This window comes from Cannabis sativa, chromosome 9 (assembly GCF_029168945.1).
Source record: "Cannabis sativa cultivar Pink pepper isolate KNU-18-1 chromosome 9, ASM2916894v1, whole genome shotgun sequence".
NCBI lineage: Eukaryota > Viridiplantae > Streptophyta > Magnoliopsida > Rosales > Cannabaceae > Cannabis > Cannabis sativa.
In genome coordinates, this window is record NC_083609.1 from 8,065,929 (window position 1) to 8,083,362 (window position 17,434).

Sequence of the window (17,434 nt, forward strand, 5' to 3'; positions counted from 1 at the left end):
AATGTGTTTTCTAATCTCAAAGTTGCTTGTTTTTTATCTCTCTCAACGTCCTCTCTTCAATATGATAAGTTCTGCGCTATAACGCCTAAGAGAAAAAATCCTGAACCCGTGCTGAAATTATCTTCTTTTTCTTTTCGTGAAAAATCATTTTTTTTTTCCAGCCGGGCGCTATAGCGCAGACCACCTGCGCTATAGCGCACAACGCTAAATTTTTCTACTTTGACCTTGCTCAGTAAATCATGCATAACTTTTGCGTTCGGACTCCAAATGGGATGGTTTAACATGTTTTGGAAAGCTGGGAACAAGCTCTATCATTTTGGGTTTCATAAGCTCTTCGAGAAAATGATGAAATCATTGTTAAAAATAGGCTGAAAGATCTCAGTCCATCACAAAATGTCTTTTCAGCACAAACCTACACACTTGGAGAAAACACATTAAATCTATACAAAAATAAATACTAATCCATCTAATAATTGATTAAGAATGAGTGTACAAATGTGCACTCATCAATTCTCTCCATCAAAAATAAGCATTTCAAGTTTTTTTTTTCAAACGATTCTCATGACGATACTGAGTATTGTTACGGTCCTTCTCCGAAAAACCCCTGACAACACCTTGTTGTAAACAAAATTCTGACGTCGAATGTGTTCCCATGGTGGTGTGGAGCGATTTATGGATACAAGTACTGTGTGGAGATTTCAATTTATTCGCTGATCTTTCTATCTCATCTTTTTCTTTGCTCGTAGCAGCTACTAGTATTTCTTCCCTGGGATCTTGGACAGTTCTTAAATCATTTTTTGAAGGGATTCTTGGAGATGTTTTTGAATCCGCAGAGCCAAACCCTAAAGTGAATCATGGAGAATCTTTGAGTTTCGAAACCTTTAATTTTAGGGCTTCAAGATCCTCTTCGAACACCATTGTAGCATCAATTGCTGGTGTGTTAGGCACGTGTTCACAATCACCACACCAAATTGATAAAACTTTCTTCAAATCAAAAAATGTTTCTATCTACAGTCAACAGAAATCAATCTCTCAAGAAATTACTTTATTAGTATTAGTGGCCAAAGCAAACCTAGCTTTCAAGAGACTAGTCTCTCCAATTTAACTATTCGAGAGGATTGTCTCTTCCAAGTGAGTCAATACTCATCTAAATCCCAACTACCCAAAATAAATTATCATCATTTTATTTATAGGCTTTGACTGAAGATAAAATTACAACTCATGTCTTCTTATTACAACAGCCACTAACACAACTAAACAATTTACAGAATAAAAATACTAAAAGACCCTTGCAACTCATAATAGATACTTTTAGCAATTTAAGCCTTTGCCCTATGCTTATTTGGTGGCATCCTGATATAAACTAAAAGCTCGTTTGGAACGTCGTATTAGGTCGTATTGTATTATACTGAATTAGATTATATATCATATTTTATATAATACTATATTAAGCTCTAATTTATACTAAAATATTATATATTTAGGTATCCATAAAATTTAATACCATATATAATTTTACATAAAACTATTACATAAAATACAATTTAATATAATACTATACAATACAATGTAATACGACGTACCAAACGAACCCTAAATGTACTAGAGGTCTATCACTAACACTCGCACCCAATTTATACAAGTGCAGCAAAACAGAAACTTTGAGGAAGTAGTAAAGATTTAAGTCATGATAGGATATTATTTCTGTCCCTTGTAAAGATATATAACATCTTTAAATTTGCAGGCAAAAGAAAGCAAATTCAGCGTGTTCTAAGTATAATCCATCGTCAATTGTCTGTACCTCATTTAAATAGGGAAATTTGATTTTCTATACTTAGAAAATCAAAAATTTTTTTCCCTAAACCAAAAATTTAAAACCTAAAAAAACTATTCCTTTTTTTTCAAAACCCCAAAAATACCCCCCTCACAATATTCTCTCTCTCTGCATCATCTCTCTCTCCCTCTATCTCACCCCAACCGCCCACCCTCACCCGAACCACCCTCACCCACCCACATCAACCCCAACGCCGATCACCACCCTCACCCCCGTCGACCACGACCCCAACCCCTCCGACCCCAACCCCAACCCGAAAGAGCAACCCCAGTCTCTGAAACTTTTTTTTTTTTTTTTCCTGCGATTTGAGAGAGGGAAGAAGACAAAGGTCCGATGGTCGGACCTTGGGGGTCCGATGGTCGGACCCATCGGACCCCCAAGGTCCGACCGTCTTTTTAATTTTTTTTTTTTTTCTGCGATTTTGGAGAGAGAGGAAGAAAGGGTCCGATGGTCGGACCTTCGGGTCCGATGGGTCCGATGGTCGGACCTTCGGTCCGATGGTCGGACCCATCGGACCGGAAGGTCCGACCGGCTTTAATTTTTTTTTTTTTTTTTTTTTCCCCGCGATTTGAGAGAGAGGGGAAGAGAGAGGTCCGATGGTCGGACCTTGGGGTCCGATGGGTCCGATTGGTCGGACCCCATCGGACACCATGGTCCGACCATCGGACCTGGGGTGTGGGATTCTTAGGGTAGGCTAGATAGAGAGAGAAAGAGAGATAGTTTTAGTTTGGGGGTATTTTTGGGGTTTTGAAAAAAAAAGTATAGTTTTTTTAGGGTTTAAATTATTGGTTTAGAAATCAATTTTTTTGATTTTCTAAGTATAGAAAATCAAATTTCCCTTTAAATATGAGGTCAACACTTGTTGCTTACAAGACTTGGGAGGTGGAGCAGGGAAAGATAGCTGATATCCAATCTGGCCAGTTGGATAGGGTGCCTTCTCATGTTGCCTCAGGCATTGGATATGTATTGAAGAAAAGATTTGTAAGCAGGTTAAAGCTGACACAGAAACATTCCAAGAGTACATGTATGGTACATTGATTTAGAATTATAATATATAAAAATTCTGGTTTTGCTTTTCCTTTTCTTAAAACTTGCTAATTACGGTTATGTTATTTTTTATAGAAAATATATGTTTGCTATCTAACACTAAAATATTGCCTACTCTTGCATGGAAAAAAAAACTAGTTTCATGGATGTATAAAAGAAACAAAAAAAGGAGCCATAAAATGACCCAAAAATTCACTAAACAGCAATTTGTAATGAAATAAATTTCATGCTATTCTTCATAATCGGAAGCTGCTTCTTTCAAACATGTTCTCATGATCTCCGCAAGCTTTGAGCAAGCATCCACGCATAGCTGCATTCCCTGTGCATTACAAGCAAAGTAGTGTTGAATTGCTGATAATCCCATTCAATTTTTTGCCATTAGCCAATGGTTCTAATGCACAGATCAGATAATTATTAATAATGCATTGTAAAAATGAACCATTGAGGCCTAGATTGTTCTAAACGTTTACCAAAACGAGAATGATTTCAAGGGCAAAGAAAGACTTGAACTCAAGTTGAACCAACAAGTTGCCATACCTCATTAACTTTTGGGGTTGACCATTCCCCTGTGATAGTTAGCTGAGTGACCTCGTATCGCTTAGGCATACACGTTATCATTAAGCTTCCATCTTGGGAGCTTTCCTCTTCCCAAACTGGGTCAATTACAAGGTTTTTTCCAAGGCAAGACTAGTTTCCGGAAACACAAATACCAAAAAGTACAATAAATCAGTCAGCTAAATGGATAATAATACTAACAAAACCAGTCAAATGACCTTGCCTTTCCTATAAAACAGATTTATAAACTCTCATTTCTATAACAGGTTATGTATGCAAGCCCACCCTTTGACTAGAGGAGGTATAGAAGGCTTGAGAATTGCCCAAAGAGGGTAGTATACATCTTTAACAAACACTTAATAACAAATTAAAAGTAGGAAAACAAAACACAGAGCAAGATGCTTACCACTGAAACTGAAGTTACAAGGTCATACATCATTATCCCTGCATCTGCCAGAGCTACACTAGCACATGAAATTACAACAGGTAGATCACCTACAACCCGAAAAGGTTAAATCCATGGGCATGTTGATTAGCTTAATTGTACACTAAACAAACTCATATTAGGAACTAAATTCTGACACAAAGAGAAAAGGTTAACATTTCTTGTAACTTATAGTACTGCAATGAACCATTTTTCCTATGACTGCAAACAGATGTTGAAAAGTTATTCTCTTGCTATTACAATTCAGTTTTAAGTATATAATTAATAGAAGAAAAATATTTCTTATACCCCAAACATGCTTCCCAAGTTGGCCAATTTATTTATTTATTTATTTATTTTGATCAAGAAGGAAGAAACTTCAATAATCGACAAACAAATACAACCAAAAGGAGCACTATATAAAAACCGGCTCCTTACCCAGCAGCCACCTTAATACAAAAGAATTCTATTCAAGTATACCCTTTCCCCTCTAGAAACATTCCTGTGTTTAACAATTTGTAATCTACAAGTCATTACACTTTTGACCTCTTTAACTATACGAGAGTTGGCCAATTTATTAACTACTAGCTAAATAGTCAAATTTAGAAGTCAAACTGGCATCCAGAAATAATGATGGGTGCGAGCCAGGCAAATATAACGAATTTGTACAATATGACGCTGTTATCCCTAACTTAGATGATGCATTTCCCAACTAACACTCAGCACAATATAAAATATGATGTCGTTGACCCCAATTTGTACAAGTGCAACAAAACAGAAACTTTGATGAAATAGCAAAGATTTAAGTCATGATAGGACATTATGTATAATAAACTGTCACTAGAACTTAGTAATTGTACTTTACCAAAACTAAAATGTGAGAAAGAAGGCATCATACTATGCCTAAGTAATAACATGAGTTTGGATACTGCTCCTATATCAGTAAAAAGTAAAAGTAACCCTGATGCAAGGAAAAAGAAGAAATACCCAACACTATCAAAAGCTTTCAAATCCACCGAGCAAGTCGAGTCAAACCTCTTCTAATTTAGGAGATCATCATAAAAGCTTTCTACAACAAGGAGCTTATAATTTAGGACATCCAATTCTAGTTTTTCAAAAAGAAGAGAGAGACTTGTTTTGCTATAATAGGGACACTCAACCAATAAAAAAAATGCTACAAAACACAAACAAGAAGGTGGAATAGGGAATAAGATACAGCAGGTGGCTAATCTCATATCTTGTGAATTCCCTACCACTCTTTCTACAATTTTATTTACTATGTTTCTAACAAAAAGTAAGGATCTCAAATCTGTGTATAAAAAACTAATGAACTTACTGCCACCAGATTCCAACACCAGTGCAAAAACGTCCACAGTTGTTTTGGGGAAGGTTTCCAAGATGATAGCACCTTCCAAAGCTTTATGAAGCATTGAAGAAAACTCCTTGTTGTCTGACCCCTAAATTATGAAAGCTCAAATATTCAATACATGTTATCAATTCAGGCAGGAGTAAGCTATTGTAAGAGTCAAAACATGATGGACCTATTACCTGTCCACGCACTGGAGTGGCAAAACTTGTATAGCTCACATTACAGTTCAACCTTCCAATATCACTGTACATCATTGCCTTCTTACTCTCTCTTGGCCCAAATCTAAGGTGAATGCAAAAGAAATTAAAAAAAAAAAAAACAAGCATCAAAACTAGTTAGTTGTCTGTCCCATACTAAAGACTAAAACAACATAAACATATCAATTCATATGTAAATATTTATATGTATAAATAGAGAGATTCATGTGTAAATATATATAGAGAGAGAAGGAGGTATAGAGATACTCACACAGACACAATGACTTTTGTTAACCCAATCTCTGCATAAGCAGATCCTGCAGCAGCATTTACAGCCCCAGTCTTGAAAACTGCCAAAATATAGCCTTCATTTTATGAAATAACATGACATTTGACAATAAACTAAAATACAACCAACAAAGCAAATAATGAGATGCTAAACTCTCTTCCAAACAAAAAAAAAAAATACACGCACCCAGAAAAACCAAAGCTTAGAACAGCATATTTTACAAAGAATAAAATAGCTTACAGGCAAGCCTGCATTGGTGAAAATCACGGCCATCAGGTCGAACCCAATCGACGTCGTGGTTTTTGGAACCCTTTTTGTGGGTCTTCAGTGATGGAGAGTATGTAGTCGGAGTTGTTCCAGCCATTTGCAGCGACTCCCTTTCCCTCTGTAGAGGTGTAGAGTATATCTACTACTCTTAGACGTCGATTTCTGACTCAACCCTGAATAAAACAATGTTTAAAACCAGGATTGCACACATAAGTTGGGTTGGCTGGGTTGAGGGTATTCGATGAGCCAACCCAATTAGATCAGCCTACAAAATTTTAATCCATACACATAATTTTTTTTCAGTTGAGTTGGTTACAACCCTTACATTTTCATAATTAAGGCTCTAGATTATGACCAAAAATAATAGAAAATCCAATTAAAACTATTAAATAACCAAAAGATAAAAAGTTCAAACATTAGGCAAGGACAGGTCCAAATAAGTCTCAAAACTATTGAAGTTGTCCATAATAATATACATTACTAACAGTGATTATAAACTATCAAAAAACATACAATTTTAATCTTTCGCCGTTGTGCTTTGATCTTTGTTTATTACCTACAATAAAAACAGTACCAATAAGCAATCCTTACCCCAAAAAAAAGAAACATATATGTCATTGCTATCAGAAGTTGAGACAAACAAAAAGAAATCAGGAAAGCTTTAACATTGTAAAATCACTATATCACTCATCAAATGCACAAAATCCATATAACAGTAGAAAGTCTAACATTGTAAAATCACCAAGCATTATTCTAATTCATCAAATCATTAAAACCATAGCCATAAAAGCAGCATAAAAAGAAAAGAAAAAGATTGGACCTGAGATTGAACCCTTCCTAGTCGCTGCCTGAGGTGAGAACTGAGAGTGAGAGAGAGATGGAGAGGAACCTTGCTTGATTCTTCTTTTTTTTTTTAGCAAAGAAGAAAAAGGTAAGTTATCCTAGAGAGAGGGAGTGAGGGATCCACTGATAGAGAGGAAGGAGGGAGTGAGGATGAGGATCTGTTTATTCGTGGAGTATGGCTTGGTGAAGAGGAAGGAAGGGTCGGACTGGTCTGGTCTGGTGCTGGTCCATGGGTCTGAAGGTAGCAGGAGATGAGGGAGACTATGGAATATTAGGTTAGGGTGTTCGAGACGAGAGTGTGCTACAATTAGCGATTTTTACAAAAAAAAAAATAAATAAATAAAATAATAGATTTTCGGTAAAAATTTACAATTTTACTGTTACAGAGGATTTTGTACAAAAATAATGTCTTTTTATAAAATAACCGTAAAATAATAAAATAGAATAATTACAGAAATAACTAAAAAATAAATGTGGAACAATAGTGAAAACTTAACACAGTACACAACAGTATAAACTTACACAGTATTTTTGAAAAAAATTCTGCCTCACAGTAAAAAAGTAAAAAAATTAGAAATTTTAGTATATGGTGTAAAAACTTCTAGAATTAGGTAATAAAAAGCCTATATAAAAATATGTTTTTTTACATGTTTTTACAACTTTATCGTACAAGAAAGTATTTGAAAATACAAGGCTACATGAGTTGCGTTTGAGGTGTGCTCTTTCAGAAATTGATTGGCAAAATACTCAACAATTATGTGATAACTGATAGTTGTTTCATGAAGTGACACAATTATTTTTTGGAACAAAATACCCTACCGCCAATATTTTTTCCCAAAAATATGTGAAATTAAGACATACATTGAATCATGGATGTCATCAGATGTGGGACATGACAATTCAAATAATATCTAAGTTCCAGAAATATTGGGGAAAGATTCACATGCTTATGTGTGTGGCAGTTGTTTTAAACCTGAGGTACAAGTTTATGTTGCTTGAATATTATTTTCTTGTAATCTATGGAGATGAGCAATATGTAACTGAAATTGCAAATGTTCGTGAGCTTTGTTGCGAGCTACTGGAGGAGTACGGGTCTAAGTTTCCTCATTTGAGAGAAAAAAGGGTTTAGGTGGAAAATGTATCAACATCTTCTTCAACACGGCGATTGGATGTCCTTTCTAACTTTGACAGATTTGTTAGAGCTTCCTATTGAGTAGAGAATGTGAAGTCTAAACTGGATTTATATTTAGAGGAGAACTTGGTACCTAGGACTGAAGAGTTATTTGATATATACAATTATTGGAAGGTGACGCGCCTCAAATACCCTTTGTTGAGTATGACAGGCCTCAAATACCCCATAATACCATTTACCAAGGATGTATTTGATGTGTCTGTCAACACTGTTGTTTCAAAATCTACATTCAGCACTGGTGGTAGACACGTGAGTCCACATCGATTGAGGCTTCATCCTTCTACATTAAAAGCATTAGTATGTACACAAAATTGGTTGATGACTGACAAAAAAAATAGATATCATTTAACAATTGTATGTATATATTCATTTCTTTATTAGAATTAATTTTTTTTTTGTTTTGTTTTTACAATAATGTGAATGATGAAGATAGTGATGTTGATCCATCAATGATAATTAGTTAAATTTTTGTAATTTATCAAATAAATTATTAATTTTTATTATTAATACTTTTCTTTGTTTTTAATTTTTTGCAGGAGCCTTACGTAGTTGATCTTGATGATTAGAATATACATTATTTTTTTAGTATATGAGTAAGGACATGGATGAGAACAAAATAGAAATGGAGAACAAAATGTAGTGTTTAGTATTTATTGTTGGTAGTTATTATGTTTGAGTTTATGATTGGTAGTTATTAATGATGTACCAAATATTGTTAGGAACAAAAGTTCGATCTCAAACTTTCTTCTATTATGCATAATTGAATCACCGATTTTCATACAAAAAATAAATTTTTTACCTAATGAATTTTATTACCAAATGAATCCAACTATTTATCTTTAAACAAAAAATACTTTAAAATAACATCCTCCACAATGCAAAATTTAATAAATTGTTAAACATGTTTTCTATTTTTATTAGGAATTCCTTCACCTAATGAATTTTACTACCAAATGAATCCAACTATTTATCTAAAAAAACTACTTAAAAACAACATCATCCACAATGCAAAATCAACTTATGGAAAATTTAATAAATTTTTAAACATGTCTTCTATTTTTATTGGAAATTCATTTACCTAATGAATTCAACTATTTTTCCTTAAAAATAAATAAATAGATAAACTGATTTTTTTTTTTTAAAAAAAAAGGGTTGGGCTCGACTCGAGGTCGGGCCTGACCCGCTAGACTGAAGAAAGTAGTCGGGCCGGGTCGGGCCAGGCCAAAGTGATATCAGGCCGGGCTTGGTCTATGGCAGGTCAGGCTCGACCCGACCCAATTGACATTCCTATTTTTGTTGGGTCGCATTCCAATGAAGAGAGTAGAATAATCTGTACGAGTTGTTCATATTTGCAATCCTTTGGTATGAATTCTCTACTAGCCTCATAATTGACATAATTTTTTCCTTCTTTCCATTGTCCATTACTCTTTAAAAGAACGAGTATAGATTCTATAATCTGCAATTTTTTTTATAGTATTTTAACAATTTAATATTTTTACAAACAGACAACAATTGTAAAACAACGCTAAAACAACCATCGACGTTGTATTTTTTTTGATTCAGTGTTCCAGCTATCATTTGAGTGTCCATATTTTATCTATTTCCCTTAATATCCAATAAATTGCATGTAATTATCAAGAACGACTCTTAAACAACTTTGGATATTTCAAAATTCTATTTTAATTTCTAATCGACATTTTTTTCTTCAGAAATTATGTATATTAGAATACATTTACTTCAATCATGCATTTATATAAAAATAATTTTAGAAGCTATAAATCATTTTCATTATTGATTTCCAGATCTATGTTTGAGCATTATTTTTAATTTTGTATTTAAAAGAATTTAGTTGGGTTTAAGTTTTCAACCTTTTTGATTTGTTAATTTTCTGGTGTTGATGAAGCTGTTTGTTGTTGTTTTGTTGTCGATTTTACTTTTTTTTTTCTATATCGTCGGAATAAATGGTTGTTTTCTGGTTTTTTTTGTGGTTCTGTTTGTCGGTTTGGAAGGTGGAAGCATCCTAATTCACTCTTCTGTCCATACAATATAAAAGAAATAAAAATGGGTCAGGGCAGTATTTTTGTAAATTCTGTCATGTGGCAATATAATTGTAATATTTACCCCTAAATCTAGTATTTATGTAAAACCTCTTTCTTTTGGCCATTTTTTTTTAGAAGTACTAATTACAATCTTTTAATCAATTTTCACATCCGAAATCATGTTAGAATATTTTATTTCAATTTTTTTTCATAACAGTATTCAATTTAGTTACAATATCATCACTATAAATTTTTAAAAAAATTCGAATAATTTACAATACTGAAAATAAAATTCTTGATATTTCAATTTACCACTCTCGTTCAAAGAATTTCAAACTTATTTATGACACTGTAAACTATTCAAAATTTTATAAAATTTACCAGGATAATGTTGTAACTATAACGAACACCACTATAAAAAAATTGAAAAAAAAAATATTCCAACATGTATTTTTGAATATTGAAGTTGACTAAAAAATTATAATAAGAGAACATTTTTTTTTTCTAAGGAGACATGAAGCAAAGGAAAGTGGTGAGATAGATAAAAATTACCATGTACTCAAATCTTTCCATAAAAGAAACAACTTTTTTTTTGGAATGGAAATTCAACTTCATTAACTTAAGAGCAATAAAGAAACAACCTTTTGAAACACTTTTGCACCATACAATTTTGGCCATAATTAATAGGCAATGTTTTTGTTACAAGTCTCTGATCAGTAGTACTGAATTTATGATTATATGCATCATTCCTTATTTCTTTCTCTTTGTTTTTTTTTTTTTTGTGTGTGTGTTTTCTTGATCTTCTTCCAAATCAGAAAAACTTGCATGGTTCCAAGTGATCTTTTTGACTAAGAAAACTCAATTCAAACATCATTAGAGGAGCCTAAAACAGTCTCCATATGTTTATTAACATCACTCAAATACTTGGTTGAATTGTACTCTTCTGCATCAAAAAGCTCTTCTGAATATGTCCGCCGCATTTTAGACTTTTGTCGCAGTTTTACAATCTCCGAACTGTCCTCATCGCCTTTCAGAATCTGCACAACCTGCAAATCAGAAGAAAAAGAGAAATGGCTGCAAAATGAGTCACTTTTTTTCTTTCTTTCTTTGTTTAAGTAACATGGCATGACAATAAGTTCAAGACACATAATTGTTGTTATTATTACTTGGCTCATTTGGGGTCTGTTGGCAGAAGATTGATGAATGCACATCGAAGCAATCAAGACTATGCGGCTCATTTGCTCGACATCATAGGCTTCATTAAGGCACGGATCAACAAGCTCTTTGAAACTTGTCTTGGAGAGCAGAGGTTTGGCCTGCAAAGTAAGGATTGAATTGAGTAGAATGAAGATGTTTTGATATTAGTTGCTGAAAAAAATGCTTACATACCCACATAACAAGACTTTTTTGTGAGCTATCTAAAGCTTGGCGTCCAGTGATGAGTTCTAAGAGTAGTACTCCATAAGCATAGACATCAGTTTTTTCATCTACTATACCATGCATGAAGAATTCAGGAGGAAGGTAACTGTTTCATGTTTTTGTAAGAAAGATTTTTAGAAGAAGACATAAAATAAGAAAGGAAGATCATCAAAAGAAAAAGTCTTTGATTTACAAACCCGAATGTGCCTTCGAATTTCGACACAATATGATGAGTCCATTGATCAGGTAGCCACTTTGAAAGCCCAAAATCTGATATCTGAATCCAATTGAAGATGAGAAAAGAATTATTTGATTCAATGCTTTTTTTAAGTGCAAAATATGGGAATTTTGAGTGTTGTTTTAGTGTACCTGAGGTTCAAAATCCTCTGAAAGCAAGATGTTAGAAGCCTTTATATCTTTATGAATAATTCTCCTTTGGCAACCCTCATGGAGATAAAGAAGGCCTACAGCTGTGCCTAAAACGATTTTGTATCTGACTCCCCAGTCAAGTTTCTCCCTTGGGCCTAATTATATGAAGAAATTAGCTAAAAGTTGTGATGATTTTTAAATAGAGTTAGAGATTTATAAAGGAAGACAAACCATAAAGAATAGATGAAAGGCTCCCATGTGGAGACAAATCAAGAACAAGGTGCATTCCACCTTCAACCCCATATCCAATAAGTTTGGCTATGTTCGGGTGATCAACATGAACTATAATCCCAAGCTCAGACAAGAAATCTGCTGTCATTTCTTCTTGGCTTCCTCTTGTCAAACGTTTAACCGCAACGAGTTCACCATCTTCCAATTCCCCCTTGTAAACCTCAGCATAGCCTCCCTCACCAATCAAATTCCCTTCACAAACACACAAATGAGCCAAAGCCAAATGTATTGAAAAAAACAAAAATGTAAAATATCTAGAGACCTTGGCTGAAGTTGTTGGTTGCAACTTGGAGCTCGGATAGGGAAAAGTTCTTCCATGAAGACTTGAAGCAGCTAAGTTCAGCATCTAAAGAAGAAGCATTGGTTGGAGGATTCAATGGTGGGACCATTTCCTCTCTAATTCTTTTGCTCTTTCTTCTTGTGAATTTTGAGACACCCTTTAGAGGAGGGAAGGTTTGGAACCTAATGTGTGGTCCTTTCTTAAGTATTCCAAAGAAACCACGCCAATGTGTGGAAGCTCTGTCATCTGAGTCTGAAGTGCTTGCTTTCGAAGAAGCTTCCTCGAAATCCAAGCTCGTCGGACAATCCTCGGGACCTCTTGCCACACATGAATCCTCATACTCTTCCTCTCCCTCTGCAGCCTCCTCAAAATCTAATGATCTCAAGTCTTAAAATGCATAGCAAAAACCAGAACAATAGTCAATAGTCAATGCCATTACAAAGAACAAGAGATAAAAGGAAATTTGCCTAGATTATTACCTTGACTTGAAAAGGAGTTAGAGTAGGCAGATTTTAGAGTCCTGTAGTTGGAAGAAACTTCTCCAACCTGGTCCTGCTTCGCTTTGGCAATGTCACGAGAGCCATTGCTGCCCATGAAAATCTCCACAATGTCAATAAGAGATGATATGTGACAAGAGAAGAAAGAGCTTCAAAGAAACAAATTATAACAAAGCAAATGGCCAAAATGTTATCGGAACAAATATCTCACAATAACACCAATAGAACCAATTGACACTTTGTCTACATATATAATAATAATAAAAAAAACATGTGACATAATGTAAATAAAATACAAAGAAAGAGACAACGTTGTGTAAATTCCCCTAGTTCAAATGTGGTGAAAGAAAAGAAAAAAAAGTAGTTATGTTCTTGGCTATTCCAAGATAAAATTAGTTTATTATATTAAGCATGAATTTACAGAGAAGCTAAAAAGTGAAAGGTTTGAAGATTACTGCACAGGAAAGCGAAATCCGCCAAAAGCAGAAGCAAAGAGCTGAAAAGGATTCATCCATTAAAAAAGGAGGCGAAAATATCATTACCCTGAACAAAAAGAAGAAGAAGAAGAAGAAGAAGAATGAGATGAAGATGTTGAATGTTGTGAGACATTATTTTCCATGAATTTTCAAACTTGGCCAAATCAGATAAGCCTAAAATTCAAAAGGGTATTCAAGGAAATTACAGATACAAAAACTCACAGCCAAACCAACTCATGACAAGGAGAGACCAAAGAGCCAGAGGCTGGGACGATTTTTCTCTTCTTCTTTCTCTAAAAGAAATAATGAAATTTTAACATGTACCGATTTTTTATCCTTAAAAATCGTTTATTTTATGAAATAGATTGATTACATTTTGCAAATCAGTTTGTAAGAATAAATAAATGTATAAATTTAGCATGTTTAAGGAGGGTATGTATGTCCTGTCTCCATTGGCTTTCATGCAAGCACGTAGGGATTGGTGTTATTTATCTCCTTTGGCTAATTGCTTTAGTTATATGTAACGTATACAGCTTCTTTCTTCTGGGTGTTTGACACGTGGAATTAACTACCAACCATTTGAAACCAAATGTCCAGCTTCATCATCATTTCTTTTAATATATATATTCTCAAGTCTAAACTAAGATGAAGTTCAGCCTAATCACTCAAAGTTTCAATTTGTGGAGAGCCATTCACAATCAATATAGACATTAAACATTATATAATACATATATATAATAAGAAAAATTCTATAGTAGGCACACTTGTTTTGTCTCCAATAGAATGAAGACATTTTCATAACCATAGATATTAATGACTTTTGAAGGTGCAACTTAATTAAGATGTACCTGAATGTACTGAATTAAATATATTACTAATAAAAATTTGTTGGGAATACACAAAATCTTGATCAATGAGAAATGTGATATTTTAAAAAAATAAAAAATCTAAGAAATATGAAATAAATATTAGTAATTACAATGTAAAAAAAAAAATGATCGGTAACTTTATTACATTTTTTACATTAAAATAAAAAAAAAATTATCTTTGATTCAATGGTCCTTCTCCTTTATATTAACCAACACTTTTCCACTACTAATTAATCTCGTCCTCTTACGTTTTCTAGAGCAAAGTTCTTATTTCTATTTTCAAATAACCATTGCAGAAAAAAAAAATCTCATATGATATTCTTAATTTAAAATCACCTGCTTTTATCTTCCATCCTCTTCTTTCATGATGGCACTAATAGTACTGATAGGAGGATATATATTATATTGTTGTGTTTCTTATTTGAACAAAAGATGTTATAGATAAGAGAAAATAAAATTATTGTATGCTAGTTGTTAAAAAAAATATTTTTTTTTTGGGGATAAAAAGCAAAATGAATTACCCAACTTGCTCTTATTTTTCATTTTTAGAATCTCTTTTAAAAGATATTATCATTTTTATTGAAAATTATATAAAATGAATTTTTTATTTGTAACCAAACTAAACTTTTTGATTTGACCAATACTTAGCATTTATTTTTTGTATTTTACATTTCTCATAAATAGTTCTAAACTATCTTTAGCATGTAATAATCCTATGTGATGAAATCCACACATAACTATATTTCCTAAAATTTCTCGACCCTTTGAATCGATCAATAATGGACACATAATAAAATGTCTGCACAGTAGAAACATAAGCAATTTACTTACCACAGATGTATCCTATATAATAATACCATATCAACTTTTTAAATCAACTACATAAATAGAACAACGTCACTGTGCATCTTTATTTACATACATAAATAATTTACATTTGGATTATTTGCTACAATAATACTAAATTTGGGTAAATAATAGCATAATAAATACTCAAAGTTTTAAATTTGTAAGTGACATAGACTTAATATTTATTTTTAGCCGTATAAGTATCCAATGTTTATAAAATTGTAATTATTTTTTTTAATTTCGTCAATATAGACTTTGTTATTGTCTTAAACAAGATACATATAAAACTTAAATTCTAGATCATTAGGTCTAGACATAAACATGTAGTATTAGTTACTTCGAAATTTTCTTTTAATAAATTCAAAACGGAGTCGTATTGACAAACTGGAGGAAACACTACAAAAAACTTGAGTTTTAGTCACAACAAGAATTGTGATTAAAAGTAAAAAATTTTAGTCACAAAAATTTGTTGTGAAGAGATTGTGGTTAAAAAATCCGTAACTAAAAGTTTTAGTCACAATAAAAATATCATTGTCACTAAAAGTCATTTTTGGTCACAACTAGTCTTTGTGACTAATAGTTGTTAAGATGTTATTACATTTAGTCACAACCACTCTTTAGCCACAATTCATTTATCTTCAGTGACAACTTTTATTATCACTGAAAAACCGTGTTTTTGCAAATGTCAGTTGTATATAAGAAAATATAAAAACTGTAATCGTTTGCAGCAGCAGAAAGTAATTCTGCTACAGCAAAACAGAACAGGCAGAATATAAAATATTTGCAGAAAAATAAATAACTTGACACAAGAGATTTATACGTGGTATCAGTGTTCTCACGAACACTCCTAGTCCACGGGGCCACGCCCAGAGAATGAAATCAATTAATAAAGTATCAAAATTACAAAGACAATTGACTTAAACAAGTTTAGACTCCCTCTAAAGTATTGTCGCAATCCTTTGTAATCCACTTTATGAATCTGACTTCTTGAAACACCTTCAAGCCCGAACTCCCTTCGTCTTTGAAGTGTGAGTGCTTACTTCCTTCCGAAGTAAGGCTTCAACAAGTCTTCTCCCGAAGACCAAGTGCTTACTTCCTCCCGAAGTAAGGCTTTATCAAGTCTTCTCCCGAAGACCAATCTCTTGTTCAGTCTAGTAGTTCTTCACAACCTCTAGGATAGAGTAAGAACAGAAATAGAACAACTAGAACCTAGATGAACAACTAGGCTCTCACAAAACAAAGAAAGACTCTCTTCTCTCAAAAGATAAATGTAGAAAATGAATAATGGAAGAGGTAATTCGAATGGTTGCTCTCTAGGCTCTATTTATAGACCATAGAAACCAAAGAGGCAACCACAAGTTCGAATTAGCAGCTGTACAAAAACTTTCCAAAAGAAACACGATCTGCTACATCAGATTCGGATGCTGACGCAGCAGATCTGACCAGAAACGGGAAACTTACTAAAATCGGGTCCGATCTTCTTTCAATGCTTGATTCCTGCCAAAAACAGATTAGATATTCTGATTGTATCAAGATACAATCGAAATCAATAAGGAAAAGGCAATAAACAAAGTTTCCCTAAAAAAGACAACTTTCCAAAAGAGAATTCCTTCTCTTTTGAGAAGTTTTCAACAAAGGAAAGTTCAACTGAAAAGTGCAACTTTCCTAACAAGGAAAAGAGCAACTACAATCCGAATAAACAAGGTAAGAAATCGGTTTTGAATGCACAAGAATCTTACCATAAAAGAAAAAAATATTTTGTCAACTAACTTGCCAAAAAAAGACTTTACAATCTCCCCCTTTGGCACTTTAGATGAACAAAATATTTTTTAACACAAATTACCTGCAAATTAAAGTTAGCAAGAACAAATAACAACTCCCCCTGAGTAACACACTCGAAATTGTAAAATAACAAAACAACATGCTAACTTTTAATCCAAATAAGTTCACAAGTACCAAACACAACTCCCCCTGGAAAAAGGGTCTAGAGTTGATAAAAACAAATTGAATGCTCAATAAAATGCACATTAATTAAAAAATATTTTGACAACTAAATTGCCAAAAAAGGACCTAACAATCTCCCCCTTTGGCACTTTAGATAATCAAAATATTATTAATTAACAAACACCTACAAAACAAAGTTAGCAAAATAAACATAAAAACTCCCCCTGAGAAGCACAACATTAAACCAAAATAAACAGCTAACTTTGACCAAAGATGAACACAAACACAAACACAAACACAAACCTCAACTCCTCCTAGACAGTTGAGTATACAATTACTCCCCCTTTTTGTTTATCTATAAGGGCCAAAGACAAAAAGAAATGA

General features: G+C 33.2%; 2 protein-coding genes across 4 annotated transcripts; both read right to left on the minus strand.

Annotated features, from left to right (window-relative positions):
* Positions 1–2,847: 2,847 nt before the first annotated feature.
* Positions 2,848–7,132, minus strand: LOC115722942 (exosome complex component RRP41-like). 2 transcript variants are annotated; one of them, XM_030652329.2, is made up of 9 exons: positions 6,803–7,129; positions 6,496–6,538; positions 5,956–6,155; positions 5,698–5,776; positions 5,409–5,511; positions 5,197–5,317; positions 3,843–3,931; positions 3,419–3,568; positions 2,848–3,200 (listed from the first exon to the last, which is right to left on the minus strand). In XM_030652329.2, the coding sequence occupies exons 3-9, from the start codon at positions 6,077–6,079 to the stop codon at positions 3,111–3,113; spliced, it is 756 nt and encodes a 251-aa protein (XP_030508189.1). In that variant the 5' UTR covers positions 6,080–6,155; positions 6,496–6,538; positions 6,803–7,129; the 3' UTR covers positions 2,848–3,110. The 2 variants fall into 2 exon arrangements, with proteins under 2 accessions (XP_030508189.1, XP_030508190.1); XM_030652330.2 differs by lacking the exon at positions 6,496–6,538 and having other exon boundaries at positions 6,803–7,132.
* A 3,566-nt stretch (positions 7,133–10,698) lies between these two features.
* LOC115722051 (receptor-like cytosolic serine/threonine-protein kinase RBK2) lies at positions 10,699–13,752 on the minus strand. 2 transcript variants are annotated; one of them, XM_030651171.2, is made up of 10 exons: positions 13,611–13,752; positions 13,368–13,455; positions 12,895–13,001; positions 12,398–12,802; positions 12,076–12,327; positions 11,845–11,999; positions 11,673–11,752; positions 11,446–11,581; positions 11,223–11,372; positions 10,699–11,102 (listed from the first exon to the last, which is right to left on the minus strand). In XM_030651171.2, the coding sequence occupies exons 2-10, from the start codon at positions 13,421–13,423 to the stop codon at positions 10,920–10,922; spliced, it is 1,524 nt and encodes a 507-aa protein (XP_030507031.2). In that variant the 5' UTR covers positions 13,424–13,455; positions 13,611–13,752; the 3' UTR covers positions 10,699–10,919. The 2 variants fall into 2 exon arrangements, with proteins under 2 accessions (XP_030507031.2, XP_060960569.1); XM_061104586.1 differs by having other exon boundaries at positions 13,595–13,655.
* Between the last annotated feature and the right edge of the window lie 3,682 nt (positions 13,753–17,434).

What these genes read in the sequence shown, in the direction of transcription:
- LOC115722942 (XM_030652330.2), bottom strand. Translation starts at nt 6,079, where the DNA reads ATGGCTGGAACAACTCCGACTACATACTCTCCATCACTGAAGACCCAC. An exon ending in TCACCAATGCAGGCTTGCCT is followed by an intron (nt 5,777 to 5,955) that starts GTAAGCTATTTT and finishes ATATTTTGGCAG; the next exon opens with TTTTCAAGACTGGGGCTGTA. An exon ending in CAACCCCAAAAGTTAATGAG is followed by an intron (nt 3,201 to 3,418) that starts GTATGGCAACTT and finishes TGTAATGCACAG; the next exon opens with GGAATGCAGCTATGCGTGGA.
- LOC115722051 (XM_030651171.2), bottom strand. Translation starts at nt 13,423, where the DNA reads ATGAATCCTTTTCAGCTCTTTGCTTCTGCTTTTGGCGGATTTCGCTTT. An exon ending in GGATTTCGCTTTCCTGTGCA is followed by an intron (nt 13,002 to 13,367) that starts GTAATCTTCAAA and finishes TTTCATGGGCAG; the next exon opens with CAATGGCTCTCGTGACATTG. An exon ending in AAATTCGAAGGCACATTCGG is followed by an intron (nt 11,582 to 11,672) that starts GTTTGTAAATCA and finishes AACATGAAACAG; the next exon opens with TTACCTTCCTCCTGAATTCT.